Source organism: Bos indicus, chromosome 28, assembly GCF_029378745.1.
Source record: "Bos indicus isolate NIAB-ARS_2022 breed Sahiwal x Tharparkar chromosome 28, NIAB-ARS_B.indTharparkar_mat_pri_1.0, whole genome shotgun sequence".
In the NCBI taxonomy this organism is placed as follows: Eukaryota; Metazoa; Chordata; class Mammalia; order Artiodactyla; family Bovidae; genus Bos; species Bos indicus.
The window spans coordinates 28,965,468-28,989,953 of NC_091787.1; the positions used below are offsets into that span (position 1 = coordinate 28,965,468).

Sequence of the window (24,486 nt, forward strand, 5' to 3'; positions counted from 1 at the left end):
AGTCCAACTCTGACATCCATACATGACCACTGGAAAAACCATAGCCTTGACTAGACAGACCTGTGTTGGCAAAGTAATGTCTCTGCCTTTGAATATGCTATCTAGGTTGGTCATAACTTTTCTTCCAAGGAGTAAGTGTCTTTTAATTTCATGGCTGCGATCACCATCTGCACTGATTTTGGAGTCCCCAAAAATAAAGTCTGACACTGTTTCCACTGTTTCCCCATCTATTTCCCATGAAGTGATGGGACCAGATGCCATGATCTTTGTTTTCTGAATGTTGAGCTTTAAGCCAACTTTTTCACTCTCCTCTTTCAGTTCCATCAAGAGGCTTTTTAGTTCCTCTTCACTTTCTTCCATAAGAGTGGTATCATCTGCATATCTGAGGTTATTGATATTTCTCCCAAAAATCTTGATTCCAGCTTGTGTTTCTTCCAGCCCAGTGTTTCTCATGATGTACTCTACATATAAGTTAAATAAGCAGGGTGACAATATACAGTCTTGACGTACTCCTTTTCCTATTTGGGACCAGTCTGTTGTTCCATGTCCAGTTCTAACTGTTGCTTCCTGACCTGCATACAGGTTTCTCAGGCAGATCAGGTGGTCTGGTATTCCCATCTCTTTCAGAACTCATTCCTTACCCTCCTTTAATTTTCACTTTTTTCTCCTGTTTTTCTTTTCCCTGTGTTTGGGTAGTACTTTAGAACTAAAAAATGCTCTATGAACATTGTACACCAATAAACTTTAACTTCACACACTTCACCAGGCACTGAGGATAGAGAACTTATTCATGTAGGATTTAAATTGTATTAGATCCTAATATAATTATTAGATCACAAGTACTACATAGTACATAAATACCTAAGTACTAACAGCTCTTGTACCTAACACCAAAATTGGAGGGAAGAGCCAGGAAAAAGCTGAAATGGAACAAAGGGGCAGGTCATAGTAGCAAGGCTAGGTGCAAGTTCCATTGCATTCTCTTGGTTACCATAGCTATGTATGGCTGGATTCCTCTCTGACCTCTGCAGGATGAGAGAAGTAGTTATTGTAGCAGTTAGATGGTTTTAAATTTGATCTTGGGGCTTCCCTAGTAGCTCAGACAATAAAGCATCCACCTGCAATGCAGGAGACCTGGGTTCAATCCCTGGGTTGAGAAGATCCCCTGGAAAAGGAAATGGCAACCCACTCTAGTATTCTTGCCTGGAGAATCCCATGGAGTTAGGCACCTGGTGGGCTGCAGTCCATGGGGGTTGCAAAGAGTCTGAGAGTGTTTGTAATGAGAAGGATCATTTTGATTGGCACCATTGAGCCCTTTGTCCCATTTATCCATCCAGAGGATACTTGAGACCTTGCTTCTGTCCTAATAATGTGAATAATTGAGAGAAACAGTTGAACAGGCAAACCAAATACCAGTGACTCAAATAGCCAGTCTTTTCCAAACCATTATACTAGCTGAAAAGAGTGTTTAACCTATTATTTTTGCACATTTCTCTATCTTTGTGTACCTTAATTATCCTGGCATTGATGGCATGTGCAGAAACATTAATAAACATCTTAATTAATTTTTAGTGAAGCATACTCAAATCATCCAGAAGTTAAGCCATTAGCAGATTTATCTTCTCTCTTCCTATAATTTCATCTCCAAATATATGGGCAGATTTTTCAGGGTTGAGGGGTTTGAGGTTGTTGTTTTCCTCTACCATGACAATATCATGGAAGCATATTTTCCCTGTCAGGAAAATCTTAGCAAAATAAAGCTAAGTCCCCTGAGTTTGCCAGGGCTACTCTGATACCTGGTCAGAAAGATAGCAGCTCTTTGTTCAGCCAGGTCTAGAACTGGAAATCTCTAAGATTGATCTCCTATGAATTATCATTTTATAATCTTTTCATTGCCATTTGAAGGTATGTTGGAGCACATAAAATCTTATTTGTTTTGAATAGGTAATACATTCACAATGTTCAAATCCCAAAGTCTAAGAATATATAGGAGAAAATTTCTCATTCCTGTTTTACCAGCCACCCTTTTCTCCTCTTACCAGCAAGCATTTTTCTTAGTTTTTTAGGTTTCCTGTCAGAGATAGTTCATTCATAAGCAAGTGTGAATGCATAATTTTTCCCCTTTTTATGCAAATAATAGCATAGCATACATATTGCATATGTCAGTCAGGATTCAATTGGGGAAGCAGAGCTCTGAATGATGTGGAATAAAAGATTTATTATAGGCATGAGACTTTGTACAGTTGTAGATGAAAGTAAAGAAGTAAGTCCGTAAAGGGGAGCTTGGAAGATCAGAGAAAAGGTACTAATTTTGAAGTGGTGGCAAATGTGGACAAATCAAAGCTTGCCAGGGAACCTGGAAATTCTCCTTAATTCTTAGGTTAAGGAGAATTAGCAAAGAAGGGCTGGTGGAGAAATCCCTGAGACAGGGTGATCAAATAGAACTTCTGTGATGATGAAAATGTTACATTTCTGCACTGTTTAGTATGGTAGCCATCAGCCCTCTGTGCCTACTGAGCACTTGAAATGTGGCTAGTGTGACCGAGAAACTGAATTTTACATGCTATTTCACTTTGATTCAAGCAGCCACACATGGCCAGCGCTTGCTGTTTTGGACAGCACAGCTCTAGCAGGTGCACCTGACTGAAGGTGTGATTTGCTGTGAATCTTCAGAGGTGGCCGCTGAGGATAAAGAGCCGGATGCAGAGCCAGGGAGAGCAGGCTCACGCTGGCATCTCCAGGCACCTCTGCATCTGTCTTACTACCTTCAGAGCTTCTTCAGGGCTTCTGCTTCTCTCCTGCTTTCCAGAATCTCACTTAAGTCTCTCTTGTGGCTAACTCTAATTCAGAACTATACAGGGAATTTTGGGGAATTGGGGATATTTAGGGAAACATCATTCCAGTGAAACTAAATGTCAGGGTATTAAACCACCAGATTGCTTTTCTTACCTAACAGTGTATTCTGAAAATCTTAAAATACCAGAGCATAAAGAATTCCTTATTCTTTTTCATAGCTGCTACCTACTGTATGAATGTATAAATGTATGTACCCATTCACTTAACTACTTATTTTATAATTTATTGTAGCAAAAAAAAAAAATCAATGGAGAAACAAACTTGGATTGAGAAATGTTTCTGACTATACCATAAAATACAGAAGAAGCCATGAAAGAAAAGATTGAAATAAAAAATAAATTTTCTACACAGCAGAACTCAGAATATGAATATTAGTTTTAAAATATGTCTTCAGTGAATGATATTTTAATAGACACTGACTTTTTTATAAAACAAATACCAAGCCTGATTTTGGATTTAATAGATTTTCAGGTTATGATTGACCACACATATTTGATCATTAACGTCTGTGCTTCATTAGGAAAAGGAAGATGGAGAGTCTATTTAGTTTGCATGCTTGCTTCCTTTCTTCTTTCCTCCCTTCCTCCCTCCCTGGATTGCTAAGCACTTTTAAGTGTAATTATGATTTGAAAGTGGAAATAGAAAAGGAAAGAGCATGAAATAAAAGTCATTGGACAACCAGTCAGATCTTTTGCTAGCTCTGCAATTTTGTGAATATCATTATTAGGTTTCACTAAGGGAAGGAACTAGCTTGTATTTGATTTTTCCCCACCACAGTGAGGCTTCCTAGGTGGCTCAGTGGTAAAGAATCCGCTTGCCAATGAAGGAGCTGCAGAAGATGTGGGCTTGATCCCTTGTTTGGGAAGATTCCCTGGAGAAGGAAATGGCAACCACTCCAGTATTCTTGCTTGGGAAATCCCATGAACAGAGGAGCTTGCCCATCTACAGTCCATCTACAGGTGTTGCAAAGAATTGGACGTAACTGAAGTGACTGAGCATGTGCCTCTGTAGTGAATAACTCAGTTCAGTTCGGTTCAGTCGTACAGTTGTGTCTGACTCTCTGTGACCCTATGGACTGTAACACATCAGGTTTCCCTGTCCATCACCAACTCTTGAAGCTTGCTCAAACTCATGTCCATCAAGTCAGTGATGCTGTCCAACCATCTCATCCTCTGTCGTCTCCTTCCCCTCCTGCCTTCAATCTTTCCCAGCATCAGGGTCTTTTCCAAAGAGTCAGTTCTTCACATCAGATGGCTAAAGTATTGGAGTTTCAACTTCAACATCAGTCCTTCCAATGAATAGTCAGGACTGATTTCCTTTAGGATTGACTGGTTGGATCTCCTTGCAGTGCAAGGGACTCTCAAGAGACTCTCCAATACCACAGTTCAAAAGCATCAGTTCTTTGGCGCTCAGCTTTCTTTATAGTCCAGCTCTCACATCCATACATGACTACTGGAAAAACCATAGCCTTGACTAGATGGACCTTTGTTGGCAAAATAATGTCTCTGCTTTTTAATATGCTGTCTAGGTTGGTCATAGCTTCTCTTCCAGGGAGCAAGCATCTTTTAATTTCATGGCTGCTGTCACCATCTGCAGTGATTTTGAATAGCTCAGTACCTAATATAGAATTTTTGAATAGCTCAGTTCAGTTCAGTTCAGTTGCTCAGTCGTGTCCGACTCTTTGTGACCCCATGAACCGCAGCACACCAGGCCTCTCTGTCCATCACCAACTCCCAGAATCCACCCACACCCATGTCCATTGAGTCGGTGATGCCATCCAACCATCTCATCTTCTGTCGTCCCCTTCTCCTCCTGCCCTCAATCTTTCCCAGCACCAGGGTCTTTTCCAATGAGTTACCTCTTTGCATCAGGTGGCCAAAGTATTGGAGTTTCAGCTTCAACATCAATCCTTCCAATGAACACCCAGGACTGATCTCCTTTAGGATGGACTGGTTAGATCTCCTTTCAGTCCAAGGGTCTTCTCCAACACCACAGTTCAAAAGCATCAATTCTTTGGTGCTCAGCTTTCTTCACAGTCCAACTGTTACATCCATACATGACCACTGGAAAAACCATAGCCTTGACTAGACGGACCTTTGTTGGCAAAGTAATGTCTCTGCTCTTCAATATGCTGTCTAGGTTGGTCATAACTTTCCTTCCAAGGAGTAAGCGTCTTTTAATTTCATGGCTGCAGTCACCATCTGCAGTGATTTTGGAGCCCAGAAAAATAAAGTCTGACACTGTTTCCACTGTTTCCCCATCTATTTCCCATGAAGTGATGGGACCGGATACCATGATCTTAGTTTTCTGAATGTTGAGCTTTGAGCCAACATTTTCACTCTCCTCTTTCACTTTCATCAAGAGGCTCTATAGTTCTTCTTCGCTTTCTGCCATAAGAGTGGTGTCATCTGCATATCTGAGGTTATTGGTACCTAATACAAAAATGTTTGTTAATCTTATCTCTCTAGAACTCAAATTGTTTCTGCTGTTTTTGTTTAGTCTCTAAGTTGTGTCCAACTCTTTTGCAACCCCATAGACTATAGCCCACCAGGCTCCTCTCTCCATGGGATTTCCCAGGGAGAAATACTGGAATGGGTTGCCATTTCCTTCTCCAGGGATCTTCCTGAGCCAGGGATTGAACCCACGTCTCCTGCATTGGCAGACGGGTTCTTTACCACTGATCCACCAGGGAAGCCCATTGAAGAACTCAAATTCCTCACTTGTAAATTATGGATTATATTTATGAGAATAAATATGGAGTAATATGTGTGAGAGGATTTTGTTAACCATAGATAATTTATACCTACCTAAACAATTATCTTTTTGAAAGAGGACTGAGCTTGCAAGAAAATATTAATATTGATATTAATATTTTATAATATACAATTAATATATATATATTAATATTATATATTTATATATATATAAGATATGTAAATATATAATAACTGCTGCTAAGTCACTTCAGTCATGTCCGACTCTGTGCCACCCCGTAGACGGCAGCCCACCAGGCTCCCCCATCCCTGGGATTCTCCAGGCAAGAACACTGGAGTGGGTTGTCATTTCCTTCTCCAATGCATAAAAGTGAAAGTGAAGTCGGTCAGTCGTGTCTGACTCTTAGCGACGTCATGGACTGCATCCTGCCAGGCTCCTCGGTCCACGGGATTTTCCAGGCATAGTAAAAGCCTTATAACTCAGTTCCAGGCCTGGGGATCAGGAGGTGTGGACTTTACCACTTTACTGTGACATTCCAGAGTGCAGTTTTCTCTTTTTGGAACTTTGGAAATTGTAGAATCATTTGTGAATGTGAGCTGCAACTTTAGTGCAAAACAGACCCTGTTGACACAGATGACTTCTCGAGCTCAGGGTGTTCTTGCTTTAATCTTTTCCCATTAATGCAGCACACATTCATTGAAGTATGAAGATAGATAACTGTGCTAGGTGCTATAGCCCATATTACTGTATCAGCTCTTCTTTAATCCAATTTGCTACTCTTTTTTGAATTTTTTATTGATTGAATTTCTGTGATAAATCTAGTGAAGGACACCTTGAAGAATATTTGAAATACACGCATGACTAATTCTTTTTTTTAGACCATTTTTATATCACAAAAGAAACTGCATGCCCAATAGCAGTCAACTCCCATTTCACCTCTCAACAGCTGCTTATTGTCGTTGCTCTTGTTGTTCAGTCGCTCAGTCGTGTCTGACTCTGTGACCCCCATGAACTGAAGCATGCCAGGCTTCTCTCCCTCTTTCACTATCTCCCTGAGTTTGCTCAAACTCATTGTCCATTGAGACAGTGATGCCATCCATCTTATCCTCTGTCGCCCCCTTTTCCTCTTGCCCTCAATTTTTTCCAGCATCAAAATCATTTCCAATGAGTTGGCTCTTCAAATCAGGTGGCAAAGTCTTGGAGCTTTAGCATCAGTCCTTCCAGCAAATATTCAGGGTTGATTTCCTTTAAGATTGACTGGTTTGATTTCCTTGCTGCCCAAGGGACTTTCAGGAGTCTTCACCTGCACCACAGTTTGCAAGCATCAATTCTTATGGGCATTTCATATACATGGAATCATACAATATGTAGTCTTTTGTGTCTGGTTTCTTTCATTTCATATGATTTTTTTTAAGTTTCATCCATGTCATGGTATGACATGGTAAAATTAATTTTAATAACTTTTAAACTAGTCTCATGTATCCAAACTATGCTTATTTCATTTTATGTATCATCAATATAAAACTTTATTAATGAGATATTTTATATTCTTTAACTTATATGAAGACTTTTTTTGTGGTGTAGATTTTCTTTAGAGTACATCTCAGTAAAGTATAGTCACCTTTTAAGTGTTCAACAGCCACGTGTAGTTAGAGGCTACTGTATTAGTAGGACTCCTGGTTTTAGTTCAGATCTCTTTTCACTGCATTGTACTTAAAATGTACACATTTTTCTGAAGATACAGAAGCAAATTTTTAGAGAAATTATACTGGAATCTAAAATGAGTTTCACCTAAACAGCTCCATTCATACCTAATTTTCTTTTTTTTAATTAATTAATTTTTTAATTTAATTATTTTAATTGAAGGCTAATTACTTTACAATATTGTAGTGGTTTTTGCCATACATTGACATGAATCGGCCATGGGTTTACATGTGTTCCCCATCCTGAACCCCCCTCCCACCTTCCTCCCCATCCCATCCCTCTGGGTCATCCCAGTGCACCAGCCCTGAGCACCCTGTCTCATGCATCAACCCTGGACTGGCGATCTGTTTCACATATGATAATATACATGTTTCAGTGCTATTCTCTCAGATCATCCCACCCTCGCCTTCTCCCACAGAGTCCAAAAGACTGTTCTATACACCTGTGTCTCTTTTGCTGTCTTGCATATAGGGTTATTGTTACCATCTTTCTAAATTCCATATATAATGCATGACTAATTCTGACCATGGCTTATTTTGATTTAGAAGAAGGCTGACCTCCTGCTCCAGGTAACAGAATGTCACATTCAAGGCTAATAAGATTCTAAAACAAAAGCTTTACTTGGGTGCTTTTTAAAAAATTCTTTGACAGCTAAAATTAGCTGGCTTTTTATTAAATTTTCAAAACATAATTTTTAGAGTTCTGGAAACACATGCTACTCACAGAAGAGGATATTGAATCAAAGAATTATTTCATCATTTACCTTTTCAGTCATTCTCATGACTTCATGCTCTTTGATGTTGAGACCCAAAGAGCTAGTCCATGTCTTTGCCCAACAGGAATAAATAAAAATTGATGTGTTAGGGGGAAGGTATATAGAGGCTAAGATTATTAGGATAATGATATTTTTATTTATACCTTGTATTTGCAAATTTGAAATACTATATGTTTTTCCCTCAAGTGTTAGTTACTAAAGGGAAAAAATGACCAGTTAAAATGGCAAGACCACAGATAAATTATAGATCAAAATTTTAATAAGCATGATAATAATCAGATTAATTCTAAACTTCTCTACTAGTTTTTAACATTTCTCTTTTTTTTAAATTTAATTTAATTTTTTAACTTTACAATATTGTATTGGTTTTGCCATATATCAAAATAAATCCGCCACAGGTATACATGTGTTCCCCATCCTGAACCTTCCTCCCACCTCCCTCCCCATACCATCCCTCTGGGTCGTCCCAGTGCACCAGCCCCAAGCATCCAGTATCGTGCGTTGAACCTGGACTGGCGACTCGTTTCATATATGATATTATACATGTTTCAGTGCCATTCTCCCAAATCATCCCACCCCTCTCCCTCTCCCACAGAGTCCAAAAGACTGTTCTATACATCAGTGGCTCTTTTGCTGTCTCGTATACAGGGTTATTGTTACCATCTTTCTAAATTCCATATATATGCGTTAGTATACTGTGTTGGTGTTTTTCTTTCTGGCTTACTTCACTCTGTATAATAGGCTCCAGTTTCATCCACCTCATTAGAACTGACTCAAATGCATTCTTTTTAACGGCTGAGTAGTACTTCATTGTGTATATGTACCACAGCTTTCTTATCCATTCGTCTGCCGATGGACATCTAGGTTGCTTCCGTGTCCTGGCTATTATAAACAGTGCTGCGATGAACATTGGGGTACACGTGTCTCTTTCAATTCTGGTTTCCTCAGTGTGTATGCCCAGCAGTGGAATTGCTGGATCATAAAGCAGTTCTATTCCCAGTTTTTTATTATTTTGAATTTTTTGTCTTTATCTAATGAAGATTATTATTACTTGTAGCATTTACACTTCCAACAGTATAATGGTGGATGTTGGCTTCAAAATTTTCAAGTTGCTCAAATTTGGAACTTACTTTCTGGGATTTATAGATTCTTCCTTTTTAAAAAGGAACTATCCCTTTCCTTCAGTTTAGCACTGCAGGTAGATTCCCTATAGTGAATGAATCTCCCTTGTTCTTATCACAAATAGCCCTCGGAATAGCAACTCTTTATTTAAGGCAGCAGTCCCCGACCTTTTTGGAACCAGGGACCGATTTCATGGAAGACATTTTTTCTACAACCAGGGCAGTGGTAGGTTGAGGGGGAACAGTTCAGGATGATTCAAGCCTGTTTAATTTATTGTGCACTTTATTTCTACTCTAATGCTGCCGCTGATCTGACAGGAGGTACTGGTCTATGGCCCCAGAGATTGGGGGCCCTTGAATTAAGGCTTAAATTTTTAAAAACAATCTTTTTCTTTCAGACCTCTTAAGCCATGAAAATGCAGCAACACTGAATGATGTAAAGACACTGGTCCAGCAGCTATACACAACGCTGTGCATCGAGCAGCACCAGTTAAACAAGGAAAGGGAGCTTATTGAAAGATTAGAAGATCTCAAAGAACAGCTGGCGCCCCTGGAAAAGGTGCAAATTCAAATTTCACACTTTTCTCTTCACTAATATTTTTTCCAGAGGATATATGTTTGCTTCCCCCCCTCCAAGTTGTATGTGATTGAATTATGTTAACCTGATGAGTTGGGGAACTGAATCATAAAAATCTTCCAATTAAAACTATGAAAGAACTTTAAAAGAAATAGTTTGGGCCTTAATAATGGACCTAGAGCTTTGAGGCCTGAATATATTCTCATTAACCAGACATACTACCTTTATGACAAAGATTGGAATACTTGCTGATCAAGAAGGGTTCTAAGTGAGGTAGATAATCATTTTAGCCAACTTAAGAATTAATATTATATGGAATATCATGTAACTGTTAAAAAACAATTCTGTAGATCTAATATGCTATAGAAAACTCATATTTTATGAAAAGTAAATTATAAGATAATGTATGCATTAGTGCATTTTGTTATTGTTTAGTCACTAAGTCATCCAACTCTTTCGTGATCCCAAGGACTATAGCCCACCAGGCTCTCTGTCCATGGGATTTCCCAGACAAGAATGCTGGAGTGGGTTGCCATTTCCTTCTCCAGGGAATCTTCCCAACCCTGGGATCAACCCCGCATCTCCTGTATTGGCAGATAGATTCTTTACCACTGAGGCCCCCGGGAAGCCCGTGGTAGTGCATACTATGATTCCATTTTTCATTGAAATATATGTTACACATATAGCCATACACACACACACACACACACACACACACAAAGAAGAAAATAGAAGGGACGTATTCCCAAATGCTAATAGAATGATAGGATCATGAATAATTTTTCTTCTTTATACTTTGCTGAATGTTTTACACTGAAGATGTGTCATCCTTATTTTTTAATAATAATACAAGTATTTCCACTTTAAGAAACTAGACTATATTAGAGATTAAGGAGGAGAATAAATAATATTGTACTTTTTTCTTATTTCCTTAAAAGTAATAAACATATATCTCAAGGTTGTTCTCATTAAATTTAAGACCTTTAGAAATGTTTGAGGAACTATTGTAAAGGGAGGTGAAATTTAAACTTTGTACTTTCAAAATGCAAAGCTTTTTTTTTAATGTATTAGCTATAACAAAATAATTATCATCCTTTACTGAATATTTACTTTGTGCTAGGAATTGTCCTACGTATTTTACTTGTATTCTCTTATTTAACAGAACAACACATTAATGAAGTTATGGTGATTCTTGGATCAGGGCCTGAATCCAGAGTCCATGCTCTGACTCGCTGTGCTCTTTTGCCCCAGTAGACCTCTTGAGTAAAAAATTAATAATGGATTAAATCTTGAATGCTACAGTGAGAGAACATTAGCCTATTTTTGTTTCCCTCTTTCAAAGAAAATAATCTTGTGGTTGGATAAAGACCTATGAAACTAACTTATTTCACCATATTTTCAGCTACTAATGTACTAAAAATGTTATTCCTATAAAATATTATTCAGTAAAAACTGCAGATACTATTTAGGAAGACAAACTATGTTTTCTAGAATTGAGACCAACTTGTATCTTGATTGCAAGCCCTGTTCTTAAGTGAACATAGAACAGTTTAAATAAGAGTTTAAAATTGGATCTATGTCAAAATGCTTTAGAGTTGACTGATCATGTGTGACCTATAGGTACGAATTGAAATCAGCAGAAAAGCTGAGAAGAGGACCACTTTGGTGCTATGGGGTGGACTTGCCTACATGGCCACACAGTTTGGCATTTTGGCCCGGCTTACCTGGTGGGAATATTCTTGGGACATCATGGAGCCAGTCACCTACTTCATCACTTATGGAAGTGCCATGGCAATGTATGCATATTTTGTAATGACACGCCAGGTAAGAATTCCTCTTCAAGTAACTTTCCTGACATAGTGAAATTTTGGTTGTCAAAGTAGTTCTCTTTTCTCTCATATTCTTTATAAGGCCAGTTCCCTTTAAGTAAATCACTTATCCTTTATATGCAGTCACTCACATATACACACGTACATGCACGTGCTCATGCATGCCAATTACATATCAGGAACTACTCTAGGTGCTAGAGATAGAGAGATATAAGACATGGCTTTGGCCCCCATGGAGCAAACAGACTATTAAGAGAACCATATAAAGTGCTAAATTCATAACAATATTATGGTAAGATAGAGAATAAGAAGGCAAAGGAGAAGAGAGGTCAGCTGTAGGATAACTTGTTCAGCTCAGTTGGCTTGGCTTTTTATGTACTGTGTAATTAATGTAGCAGTCAGATGGGGTAGTTTTTTGTTTTTATCGAATATTTGGAATGGAGAATTGGTGAAAACTAATCAAATAAACAAAACTCTGGGTTACTTCTAAGTATATCAGTAGTATAGGTATTTGTCATTGTTATTTTAATGTCAAGGAAGGGAAGTGAAAGTTAGATATCTAATCACTATTCTGTTCTTTAACAACCAAGGCTCATGTATTAAATATCAGTGTCTAGAACTAATTGTTATTGTTAGTGCTATTTTTTTAGTAGCTTGGAAATCCATGGGATGTATGAGGGATTTATTATTGCTTTAAGTGATACAACCATAGATCCAGGCTCCCTTGAATAAAAATCACTTGAAATAGTTGAGACAGATGAGAAACTTTTTCTATTTTCTTAAGTGTCAAAAGAATTCTGAGAGTTGCTTCTTATGTTTTTACATGGCCTCTGTTGAATGAACATAGATGTTTTATTTCTGTAGTCATTAGACCAGTGGTCACAGGCCTATTTTTGTGAGGGAAAATGAAAGCTCAAGGGTGTTATTTAACCTTTCTGGGCCTCCCAAATTTGTCTAGTGGGCAGAAGAGAGGAAGTACATTGCTCATGTCCTGCTATTGTTTGCCCAGCATCTCTAGCACTTAATCCCATGTCTAGCTCATATTCGTCACTCTATATGAACAGAGCGGGCAACCAGATCAGTCTTATCTAATCAGACCTCTGGGCATGGCTTGCATATGTCTATGTTGTTTAGTTTCTTGTTGTTTAGTTTCCAAGTTGTGTCTGACTGTTTGTGATCCCCTGAACCGTAGCCCACCAGGCTCCTCTGTCCATGGGATTTCCCAGGCAAGAAAACTGGAGTGGGTTGCCATTTCCTGCTCCCAGAGGATCTTCCCAACTCGGGGATTGAACCCATGTCTCCTGCATTGGCAGGTGGATTTTTTACCACTGAGACACCCCTTAAATGGGTTCTTTTTATCAGGTGAAATCTAGACTCCTTAGCCGAAGTTCATAACTGGTTGCTGTCCTTTCCAAATGTCTCTCAACTCATCTGTGTATGTACTAGGTATTTTAAACACATTAAATTACAGTTGTCCCTTGAACATCAGGGTTTAGGGGCATCAACCCTCTGTGAAGTGAAAAAAAAAAAAATCCACATATAACTTACAGTCGTCCCTCTGACCCATGGTTCCTCTGTATCCATAGTCTCTCCATATCCAAGGTTCCCCATCTGGGGATTCACCTGACTGTGGATCGTGTAGTGCTATAGTATTTACCATTGAAAAAAAATCCACATATAAGTGGACCTGTTTGGTTCAAACCCATGTTGTTCAAGGGTTAACTGTATAGTGTTTGAATGTGTTAGTTGCTCAGTCATGTTGGACTCTTTGTGACACTCCAAGGACTGTGGCCCTCTAGACTATCAAGATTGCCGGGAGAAATATCAATAACCTCAGATCTGCAGATGACACCACCCTTATGGCAGAAAGCAAAGAAGCACTAAAGAGCCTCTTGATGAAAGAGGAGAGTGAAAAAGTTGGCTTAAAGCTCAACATTCAGAAAACTAAGATCATGGCATCTGGTCCCATCACTTCGTGGCAAATAGATGTCAGAATGTGGGAAACAGTGTCAGACTTTATTTTTATGGGCTCCAGAATCACTGCAGATGGTGATTGCAGCCATGAAATTAAAAGACGCTTACTCCTTGGAAGGAAAGTAATGACCAACCTAGACAGCATATTCAAAAGCAGAGACATTACTTTGCCAACAAAGGTCCGTCTGGTCAAGGCTATGGTTTTTCCAGTGGTCATGTGTGGATGTGAGAGTTGGACTGTGAAGAAAGCTGAGCACCGAAGAATTGATGCTTTTAAACTGTGGCGTTGGAGAAGACTCTTGAGAGTCCCTTGTACTGCAAGGAGATCCACCCAGTCCATTCTGAAGATCAGCCCTGGGATTTCTTTGGAAGGACTGATGCTAAAGCTGAAACTCCAGTACTTTGGCCACCTCATGCGAAGAGTTGACTCATTGGAAAAGACTCTGATGCTGGGAGGGATTAGGGGCAGGAGGAGAAGGGGACGACAGAGGATGAGATGGCTGGATGGCATCACTGACTCGATAGACGTGTCTTTAGTGAACTCCGGGAGTTGGTGATGGACAGGGAGGCCTGGCGTGCTGCGATTCGTGGGGTCGCAAAGAGTCGGACACGACTGAGTGACTAAACTGAACTGAACTGAGGGAGGCCTGGCGTGTTGTGATTCATGGGGTCGCAAATAGTCAGACACGACTGAACTGAACTGAACTGAATACAGTGCCTATGTGTCCTACTGTTTAAATGCTGAACTGCTGTGATTCCTCAACATTTTTGCTGCCCCCAAGTGACTGGTTGCAAAATAGCAGTAGTAAACAATTTAGTCTTGTGAGTAGGAAAACATTGACCAAATTGAATGTAAAATATTCTTCCCCATGTCAATAGCCATAATTAACACCCATGAAGCAAAAGCCTATTCAGTAGCATTTAAACTGTTGAATAAGCTTTTATTAGCAACCTAAATAGATTCAAAAGTGTATTAAGTTCCAAAGAATTTTTATAAGATGATAAGTTCCTTGAGATCATAAAATTAAGTAGCATATTGAATTTTACTAATATTTCAGTGAGACCTAAGTACCACTTTCTATCATATGAAAAAGGAGCCTGACAATAAGAAAATGCCAGTTGAAAAAGTTACTTCAGCAGGCATGTGAACCACTATTCAATACCCTAGCCCAAGTATTTTCAACAAAGGGGATGTCACCCTCAAGGAGGCAAAAATTGGTTCTTGAGGAGTAAAACATCTTGGAAATTACAACAGATAAATGGATATACAGTCTATCTGTGGTATTAAAACCTCTTTGGGGAGAAGAGGCAGCTAAGGGGAAAATATCTGCAAAGGCATCTTAAGGTAATGATGAAAAAAGATTAAGAAACACTGACCTAGCCTTTAATACCCTTTGTCATCTCAGTTCCAACATTCATGCTTTATGTTCTGTTATACTCCAGCAAACTACTTCAGTGACCATTCAGAACCTACTTATAATAAAAACTCGTGTGCCTAAACCTGTAGGCTCCTGACGTCTCTCTTAACTTGTTTTGTCACCTTCCTCATGTGTTGCTTCCTTTTCTGTCCCAATTAGACCCTATTGCCATTCTGTTCAATCACTGCTCCATTGTCTTTCCATTATATGTAGTCTGTAAACTCCTAATCTTGGATAATTCTAGCCATTTACCCTATATCCAGGCTACTGAACATTGCTAGAGAAAAATCATGTAATAGTATGGAATGGGCAACTGCTTATGTTTCTAATTAGATTTTCTTCCCCCATAAAGTTACTTCAAGACTTCACATCAAGCTCCTCATCCCACCTTTAACTTTGCCTTCTACTTCTCCTAGAAAATTGAGCTTAACAGATAGAAGCTTTCTAATTCCTAAACTCTGTGAGTTTAATAGCATCCTTACTGACTTGCATACTATTTCCTTAAATTTAAATAAGAGGTGGCATTTTCTTAATCAGGGCTAGCTCTTCTACCTTCTCTTAATCTTATTACCTCCTTCCAGAATCTTACCCCAGTATATATTTTTTGTATGTTCTCTATGTTACCAAACTCGCCTTCTCTGACTCTCTTTCCTTTATAATAAAGCTCTCCATGTCTTTCTTCTCAGTTATTATCAAATAACCAAGTTTCTAGAATAGAGTCTAGCATGCAGTTGCTTAGTAAATGCTTGTTGCCCAAGAGAGGATACATAGACTAGATCTGAATAAATTGAATTAGTGTATACATTTATATCCTTACCAAAGATAAGTAGCCTAGTCACAGCAACTTAGATGAAAGTAGAGGGCTTTCTCTCAAGTTTTTAAACCAGCATTTGTCCCTTAGGTCAAGATTATTTGATCCAGATCATGATTCTGTCTTTTTAAAAAGCTTCCATAAACCCCTCAACTACTGTTGAGTCGTTATCTGTCATCCTCAGTATTTAAATATTTACTTCTGTTTCCAGTTGTGGCATACTAGGTAATCAGAACAATGCTCTCATTAGGAAATGTTAAAATAGTTAAACAAAACATAAAACACATCTGCCTGTAGATTCTAGAGAACATAACAAAAATTACCAGGCAAGGACCAGAAGAAGAGAAGTCTGAGTAAGGTGAGTCTGGTGTTTAGGTGTCCTTTTTCCTCTGGGATTTACACTGAGTAAAGGCCGAGCAGCCAAGAAGCTGAGCCATACTGGATAACCTAGAAGGACCAAAGCCATAGACATTCATGTCCAGGGATTGTTAAAATAGGTTGAAACACGTTTGCTTTGGTTTGGAATTTTAAAGGCCACTATTGTAGAATAGAAGAACCTGTTCTTTCAGTCATCCCAGTGTTGTAAATTGGATTGAAGTAGTCCTAGAATACTGGAAGTCCCATAATGCTAATCTCACAGGTTCCAGGCAGAAGAAAATATTAATCTCCCTGGGAGGAGATAACATTATCCTAAGCCTAAATACAGAGTTAAACATACAATAAAAAATAAACAGATACACAAGAAAATACCTATAAAAACAATAGACGTTTGAAACACAAATAGGAGATCTAGTAACTGGATTTATCAGACAAAGCCTTTAAAATGATTATGCTTACTGTATTCGGGGAGATAAAAGGTAAGGTTGAGAATATTAACAGATTTAAAAAAAATCTGATTTAAAAAAAAAAACAATGAACATTCTAGAGAACAAATTTAATGGATTGATTTAACTGTAGAGTAGACATAAGCGGGATATAGTGACCTGGAAATAAATCAGAAGAAATAAATATGGAAAGACATAAAGAAGTAAAATATAGGAGAAGGTAAGAGGTATAGAGGATAAAGTGAAAAGGCCTAATACATTTTTAATTTTCTTAGTGTCTCAGAAGGAGAGGAGAAAAAGAATGGGAACAAACAATATTTAAAGAGCTGATGACTGAGAGGTTTCCAAAATAATGAAAGACATTAATTTATAGATTTAAAAATTCTGTCAAATACCAATCAATGTAAAGGAAGAGAAGCTCACATCTAGACACATCAGAAGTAAAATTGCAAAAGACAAAGACAAAGAAGAAATCTTAAGAGAAGCAAAAGGAGAAAAAGAAAGGATTGCCTTCTGAGGAGTCACTGTTAGATAGCATGTCAACCACAGAAATGAAGGTAATCTCAACCACCAGAAGGTAATAGAATGGTACCTACAATGTGTTGAAAGAAAATAATTGTCAACTTAGGATTCTATACTCAGCAAAAATATCCTTCCAAAATAAAGGTTAAATAAAGATGTTTCCAGACAAAGGAATAGAGAACTTGTCACCTGTAGATCTGTACGAAGGAAATACTAGAGGTTGTTGTTCTTAGGGCAGAGGAAGGTTATCACAGCTGGAAAGTCAAAAAAGCAGGAAGGAATGAAGAGCAATGAAAATGGTAAATCTGTGAGTGAATCTAAATGAATATTAAATGGACTTCCTGGTGGTCCAGTGGTTAAGAATCCACCTGCCAATGCAGAGAACACAGGTTTGATCGCTGGTCCGGGAAGATTCCACATGCCACAAGGCAGCCAAGCCCGTGTACCACACCACTGAGCCCTGTGCCACAGCGACCGAAGCCCGCACACCCCAAGCCTGTGCACAGGAGAAGCCACCACAATGAGAAGTCCACGCACGACGAGAGAGCCTGCGTGCTGCAGCAGACACAGCACAGCCAAAAATAACAACAAATGAACAGTGAATGCGTAAAACACAGAAAAAACGAAAACATACAAAACTAGCATGTGTATCTGGAGGGGTAGGTGAACTTGAAGTGTTGGAATGTGCCTTTGTTGCCTAGAAAAAGGGTAAGAGTACCACTTCCATTCCACTTTTATTTTTGGTCCTAGCCAATGCAGAAGGCAAGAAAAAGATACAGTGGATGAAAATATTGGGAAGAAAAACAACTGGCATGATACATAGATTTTGCACATAGAAAAATTTTAAAAACATGTGTAGATAATTGGTTAGAATTCATAAGTGAGTTTCATTAAGGTTACTGGATACAAGGTCAGTGCACATAAATGAGTTACATATCTATATGCCAACCACAAATGGTTAGAAATGAAACTTTTTAAAAGATGCAACTTAAAATGACTTTTAAAAATAAATCATGCAAAAGATGTACAAGATGTCTATGTAGAAAAGCATAAAATTAAAGGAGATTTAATGAATGTAATGATACCACATGTTCATGGACCAGAAAAGTAAATATTGTAAAAATGTTGGTTCTCTCCACATTGATCTGTTAGATTCTTTGCAACCCCAGTTAGAATCCCAATAAATTTGGGATTGGGGGAAGAGATTTGATTAAGCTACTTCTAAAATTTATATGGAAATAAAAACACTAAGAAAAGTCAATAAACTCTTGAAGAAAAACTACATAAAAGGATTTACTATGTCAGATATGAAGACTACAGTTCTGGTCTACAGTTCTCCAGTACAGAGCACACTGTGGAGCTGCAGTGACTGAGACAGTGACGGAGGTGTGGACGTCGTCCAGTGGAATGGGAGAGCAAAGTAGGAACAGCCCTAGTGTGAATGCACTTATGATGTTAAAAAATGGCGCTGCCGAGAAGAAGTCTTTTGGTAAATGGTGCTAGAACAATTGACTGTCCATATAAAAAAAAGAAATGACCTCATCCTCATACTATAAACAAAATTAATTCCAGATGGATTGTTGATCTAAACGTGAAAGGTAGCACAACGAAGCTCCTGGGAAGTAATAATATAGAAGAACATCTTCATTACTGTGGAAAAGAAAACAGCTGTTTACACAATAAAAAGTGCTAGCCGTAAAAAGTAGAAATAATAAATTAGGCTGTATTAACAATTAAGAACATCTTTTTACTGAAGAGCACCATTAGGAGGGAGAATGAGCTGGGAGGAGATGTTTGCAGTATGTATATCCCACAAAGGATCCATATATATTAACAAATCCTACAAGCCAATAAGAAAAAGACAATCCAGATATGCACAGGCACTTCTAAAAGAGGATATGTAAACGGCCAGTAATATAAAAGAGGATATGAAAAAGCCTCAGCCTCACGAGTAATCATGAAAATGCTGTATATCATCAAGAGAAGTAAAAACGTGTCTACATAAAAATTTGTACACAAATGTTCATAGCAAGATTATTCATAATAGCCAAAAAGTGGGAAAATCTGAATGTCTATCAATTGACAAATAGGTAAATAAAGTGTAGCATATCCATTCAATGGAGTCTTATTTGGCAATAAAAAGAAATAATGTACTGATACATGAAACAAACAGATGAGCCTTGAAAGAAGCCAGACACATAAGGCTGTATGTTGTATGATTCCACTTATGAAATATCCAGAATAGGCAAATCTATGGAGACAGAAAGTAGACAGGTAGTTAACCTAGAACTGGAAGTATGGAGGGAGATCAGAAGTGATATTAAAGGGTATGGGGTTTCTTTGGGGGATGATAAAAATATTCTAAAATTTACTGTAGTAATGATTGTACAATTCTGTGGCTGTGCTAAAAAGCACCGTTATACCTTAAATAGGTAAATTGTATGGTATCTCAAGTAAAGTTGTTTTTAAAATGTTAGGTAGGGCTTCCCTGGTGACTTATGAATCTGCCTGCCGGTACAGGAGACACAAGTTCAATCCCTGGTTTGGGAAGATCCCACATGCTGTGAAGCAAGTAAGCCTGTGCACCACAACTATTGAGCCTGTGCTCTAGAGACCCCGAGCCACAACTACTGAGCCCCCAAGTGCCCTCGAGTCCGTGATTCACAGCAGGAGAAGCCTCCGCAGTGAGAAGTCTGCACACGGCAACTGGAGAGTAGCCCCTGCTCTCTGCAATTAGAAAAAAGCCTATGCAGCAACAAGACCCAGCACAGCCAAACATAAATAGATAAATAAAATTTTATAAAATAAAATATGAGGTAGTCATGTAAATAATATAATTTAGGAGTTTGGGATTAACATACACACTCTACTATATATAAAACAGATAAGCAACAGGGACCCAATGTATAGCACATGGAATGATGCTCAGTATTTTGTAATTACCTGTATCTGAATCACCGTGCAATACGCCTGAAACTGGTGCACGCAAAAGATGAGTATCACAGACATGATACTGAGTGAAAGTAGTCATACACATTGCGTACTCTCTGACTTCATTTTTATTAATATAAAATTTTAAAAACCAGGTGAAACTGATCCGTAGAGCTCAGGAAGATGCATTTTAAGTAAGAAAGCTACAAAGAGAGCAAGAAAACAGATACCATAGAAGTCATGATAGTGATTATTTTGCAGAGGAAGAAAGGGTGAGTAATTGGACAGGGGCAGGAAGGAGGCTTCTGAGTTATTGGTAGTATTCTATTTTCTTTACCTGGTGATGATTAAAATTTATTATGTGATGATGATTCTTTAGGAAGTACATTTTTGTTTTGTGTTCTCTTCTGTGTTTTCACAATAAAAAAATTTTAAGAAATATTTAACATAGCACATGTCAGTAGTATATCTTTATTTGCAATCATGTGTACTGAATCTAATCAATAGTAAGGGCTTATTTTGTGACGATAGTGTGCTAAGGACTAATAATTTAATTTTTCTTTTATTTTTGTAGGAATATGTTTATCCAGAAGCCAGAGACAGACAATACTTATTATTTTTCCATAAAGGAGCCAAAAAGTCACGTTTTGACCTAGAGAAATACAATCAACTCAAGGATGCAATTGCTCAGGTAAGTTTTCCAAAAATGAAAGTAAACCCCAGCCCCATCTTGTACAGTGGCGGCATCATCATCTATAATCACACTACTTAAATGGGTAAACTCTGAAAGAATGATCCAGTCCTCTTCTTCCTATGCAAATTATTCCTCAACCAGTAGAAATGACTGTTTTAACATATACACCTCTCCAGGAAGTTTTATATAACACAAGCAGGTGTTATGTAACACAAGAAAAGATAATGTGTCCCATCTATCCTGTTAACACTAGCATATTGAAATTTTTAGACCTATTTTTAGTTTTTTAGTTTTTGTATCTTTACCTTTCTGTCTGCTTTTATCTTTCTCTCTTTTTTTAATCTTTCTACAATTGACCCCAAGATCTCTCACCTAAAATGTGTGGTAGCAATGGGGCAAAAATAAAACCCAGGTCAAAGAGAGACTACTAGAAATCTTTGCCAGGTGCCAGTCAGAGCTTATTGAACTACTAGACGCTTTTTTAAAAGATTGATATTTTATTTCTTATAACAGTTACCTCTTTCACATTTCTGATTATGCCTTCCCCTCACTCTGATATCTTTGATTTTGGTTAAGAAATACTCATTCCTTTTCTTTGCAGTCTTTCATTACTTTAGAGGTTTTTTAAAACCTCAGGAAACCATTCCCTTCTCTTCAAAGTTTAATTATCTTCTCTGGACCTTCTCCACCTTCTCTGTCCCTTTGTGGTGATGGGGTTGTGCTCTGAATAGGTTTAATTTGTCTTCCTGCCTCGGCCTAAGTGAATTCTTACCTTCTGGAGCTATTAAAAAAATAGGTACTTCAGCCCCATCCCCACACTGGGGTGAGGCCCAAGCATGTGTGAGTTTTGAAAGTGCTGCAGTTGACTTCACACCCCTATTTTTAAAATTACTGATAAATGAAAAGCTTAAACAGCAACTAGACAAATAACTAAAGTCTTGAGCAGTATAATTTAAATTCTGGCTCCAAAGGGCTTCTCTGAAGAAACGCCATCAAGGTACCTCCGATGCCCTCGCATTCTTGAGCCCCGAGTCCTGCCCTGCTGACTGCGCGGCCTTTCTGGAGGCTCTGCTGACAGCTGAAACTACCGGGACCAGCTTCTGTTTCCATACACCTTTACTGTCCTGCGCCTTCGCCACTAGGGCACTCGTACTTTCAGAGTGATTCAGATGGTTTCTCTGACTCATAATGATGGAGGAAAGACAAGTTCCTTTTCTCAGGAGGCAGTAATATCATTGAAAGCTTGACTAGCCAGTTTTTCTCACCTTTTGTTTCTATTTTAGGCAGAAATGGACCTGAAGAGACTGAGAGACCCATTACAAGTACATCTGCCCCTCCGACAAATTGGTGAAAAAGATTGATCTGCAAAGAGTCTCTGAGTCCCGGCAGAAAGAACACCTGTTTATAACTATGGCCTTTTTAATTAAAGCATTGCAGGTGGAAGCTGGGAGCCATGTTGGGGTAGAGGGTTTTTACCTTTAATTAAAAAACAAAAACAAAAAGATCTTAGGGAAGAAAGGGTTAAAATCTGAAGATCACGCTTTGTGGAATATAGCTCAAAGGGCTTCGTGACATACTGTCTTAATCAAGCATCTCAGTTTCTGGATGAAAATGATACTCTATATAGTTGGGAGATTAGATTCACAAAGAAAAATTGATGCTGGGGGTGTTTGTCTCTTGCATCTTCTTTGCAGGGTCAGCAAAACAGTAACACACCAGCACCCCACTCAGCTCTAATTTTCTTTTTTTAATTTAACTTTTCTTAATTTTGACATAGGAGTAAATAAATCCACCAGAAAAGCAAAACCTCAAGATACGTGGGTGGCAAACAGAGTCTGAGCCCATGTCATTAGCTTTTATTTTAGACTGGACCCAGTCTCTGCAAAGTTACCAGGACTCTCTCCCATTTGTGCACATTTCTGACCACCCACACCTGTTGGTATGCTAGTTTTATCCATATGATAATTGGAACCAACTTATGACTGTTTGATAATTGACTCTTTGGATTATGCCTTCATACCTTCTTAAATGTCTATATATTTCAGTGCTCTGAATCACTATCTAGAAATCATTGGCAACACTGCATGAGGTTTCTTTTGTTTTGTTTTTTACTAAGTAATCTTTAAGAGGAAGACAAATTTCCCTCCTTTATTTAACTATCCCATTGATATTCCTCTCTCCCTCCACAGCTCAAGCCAGAGGGGGAATGTTTAGCTGTATTACTGAATCAGGAAGATGTAAGGTTTACAAATTGGCTAAAAATCATGGCTCTGTAGCCATTTCAGAACCCGAATAGTTTCATTGCTGTTAATCTGCTTGTATGACAGCATCCCAGGCCACCCAGATGGCCTTGCCTTGTATGGAGGCTTTGTTAGTCTCGAAGGATACACACTTCCATGCTGCTTGTGAACCCTCCCACCTCCACCACTTAAGCAGTTGTAAATCAAGTGAGTGGATCTCAAAGGGTGCAATTTATCTTTATATAGGAATACATTTCTATGGTTTCTTTCAACCTACCCTCTTCACCCTATTTTTTCTTATCTTAAATTGAGAGAGGAAATAATCTTATACTCTATCAAAATATTTTCTATCGTATTTCCAGATGACATCTGCACTTGGAGAGTCAAAGGAATCTGTGTCTGATCTGTTTTTATTAATAACGACTTGTGGGGGCAGGATGAAAGGATGATGGGGCTTGCCACACAGCTAGCTGATTCACTTTGTTCTTTCACATGATCCATCCCTCCTCCTTGTGGCAAGGGTTTTCTTTCTCTTTTTCTTCCTTCTTTGGGATCATTGTGTATGAAGAGAAACACTTAAGTGACAAACCCAGACTCCAGGTGCCTTGCAGAGGTTGAAGGCCGGCCAGGATTGCTGCTGCTGCTCCTGCCACCACCCCTCCCTTGCACTGGCATGACGGAATGAAAGGATGCATGTCTCCACTTCCCGCCCTCCTCCCACTTCCTTCCTCATCCGCCCCCAAGTTGTTCAACCCCCTTCCCTCATTCATTTCTGTTAAGCTCTGTGAATTATTTTTAAACCATTTATCCTGTTTGTACTGCAGGGGTTTTAAGAAGAAACAGCACAGTGCAATGAGCAAATCCTTTCAGGTTGTGTGGGAGGCTAGGGAGGGGAGAACGTGAAGAAAAGTCCTTTAAACAAATAGCAAAATATTGAACATGTGTAAAATCCTGTATCATTTATGAAATATGTATAAAACGCAATGTACCTCTGGAACAATAAATACTTATTCAATTTTTGAACTATAGCATCTCATTCTTTAAAGCAAAGCAACCAAAATCAAAAGTAAAAACAAGCTTGTTTTCTTCTGATTCAGAGTAGGAAGGATCTTTATAAAAATACAATTTGGAAACTGTTTTGTACCCAGAGCCTGTATTTTTAAAAGGCATTTCACGAAGTCTTCCTAAACTTAAGATGGTTGATATTTTCCTAGTTTTTCAGAGCCACCAGAAGTTCAGTTATCAACAACCCAGAGAGCACCCTGAGACTAATATCCTTATCTCCTGGTTAACAGGAGCTATCTCCATTGTATCCGAACACCAGTGTGGTCTCCTGGACTCCAGAAACTTGTTCAAGAAGGAACTAAGATCAAATTCTCATTATTTTAAGAGTGTGTATCAAATTTATAATGTTTACCCAATGGGAAGATACCACATGCTGCCTAGTCCATTGAAGGCCTATCGAAAAGCATGTGTTAAATCTCTGCATTAAGTG

General features: G+C 38.5%; 1 protein-coding gene across 4 annotated transcripts in view; it reads left to right on the forward strand.

Moving 5' to 3' along the window:
• MCU (mitochondrial calcium uniporter) overlaps window positions 1–24,014 on the forward strand; it is a 195,047-nt gene extending 171,033 nt beyond the window's left edge. For 3 of the 4 annotated variants that reach the window (XM_070782355.1, XM_070782357.1, XM_070782358.1), the window contains exons 5-8: window positions 9,570–9,730; window positions 11,369–11,572; window positions 20,632–20,748; window positions 22,035–24,014. In XM_070782355.1, the coding sequence (XP_070638456.1) occupies window positions 9,570–9,730; window positions 11,369–11,572; window positions 20,632–20,748; window positions 22,035–22,112 (560 nt within the window). In that variant the 3' untranslated portion in view covers window positions 22,113–24,014. The remainder of the gene's footprint in view (window positions 1–9,569; window positions 9,731–11,368; window positions 11,573–20,631; window positions 20,749–22,034) is intronic. The other variant, XM_070782356.1, reaches the window with a different exon arrangement.
• The last annotated feature ends 472 nt before the right edge of the window (window positions 24,015–24,486 follow it).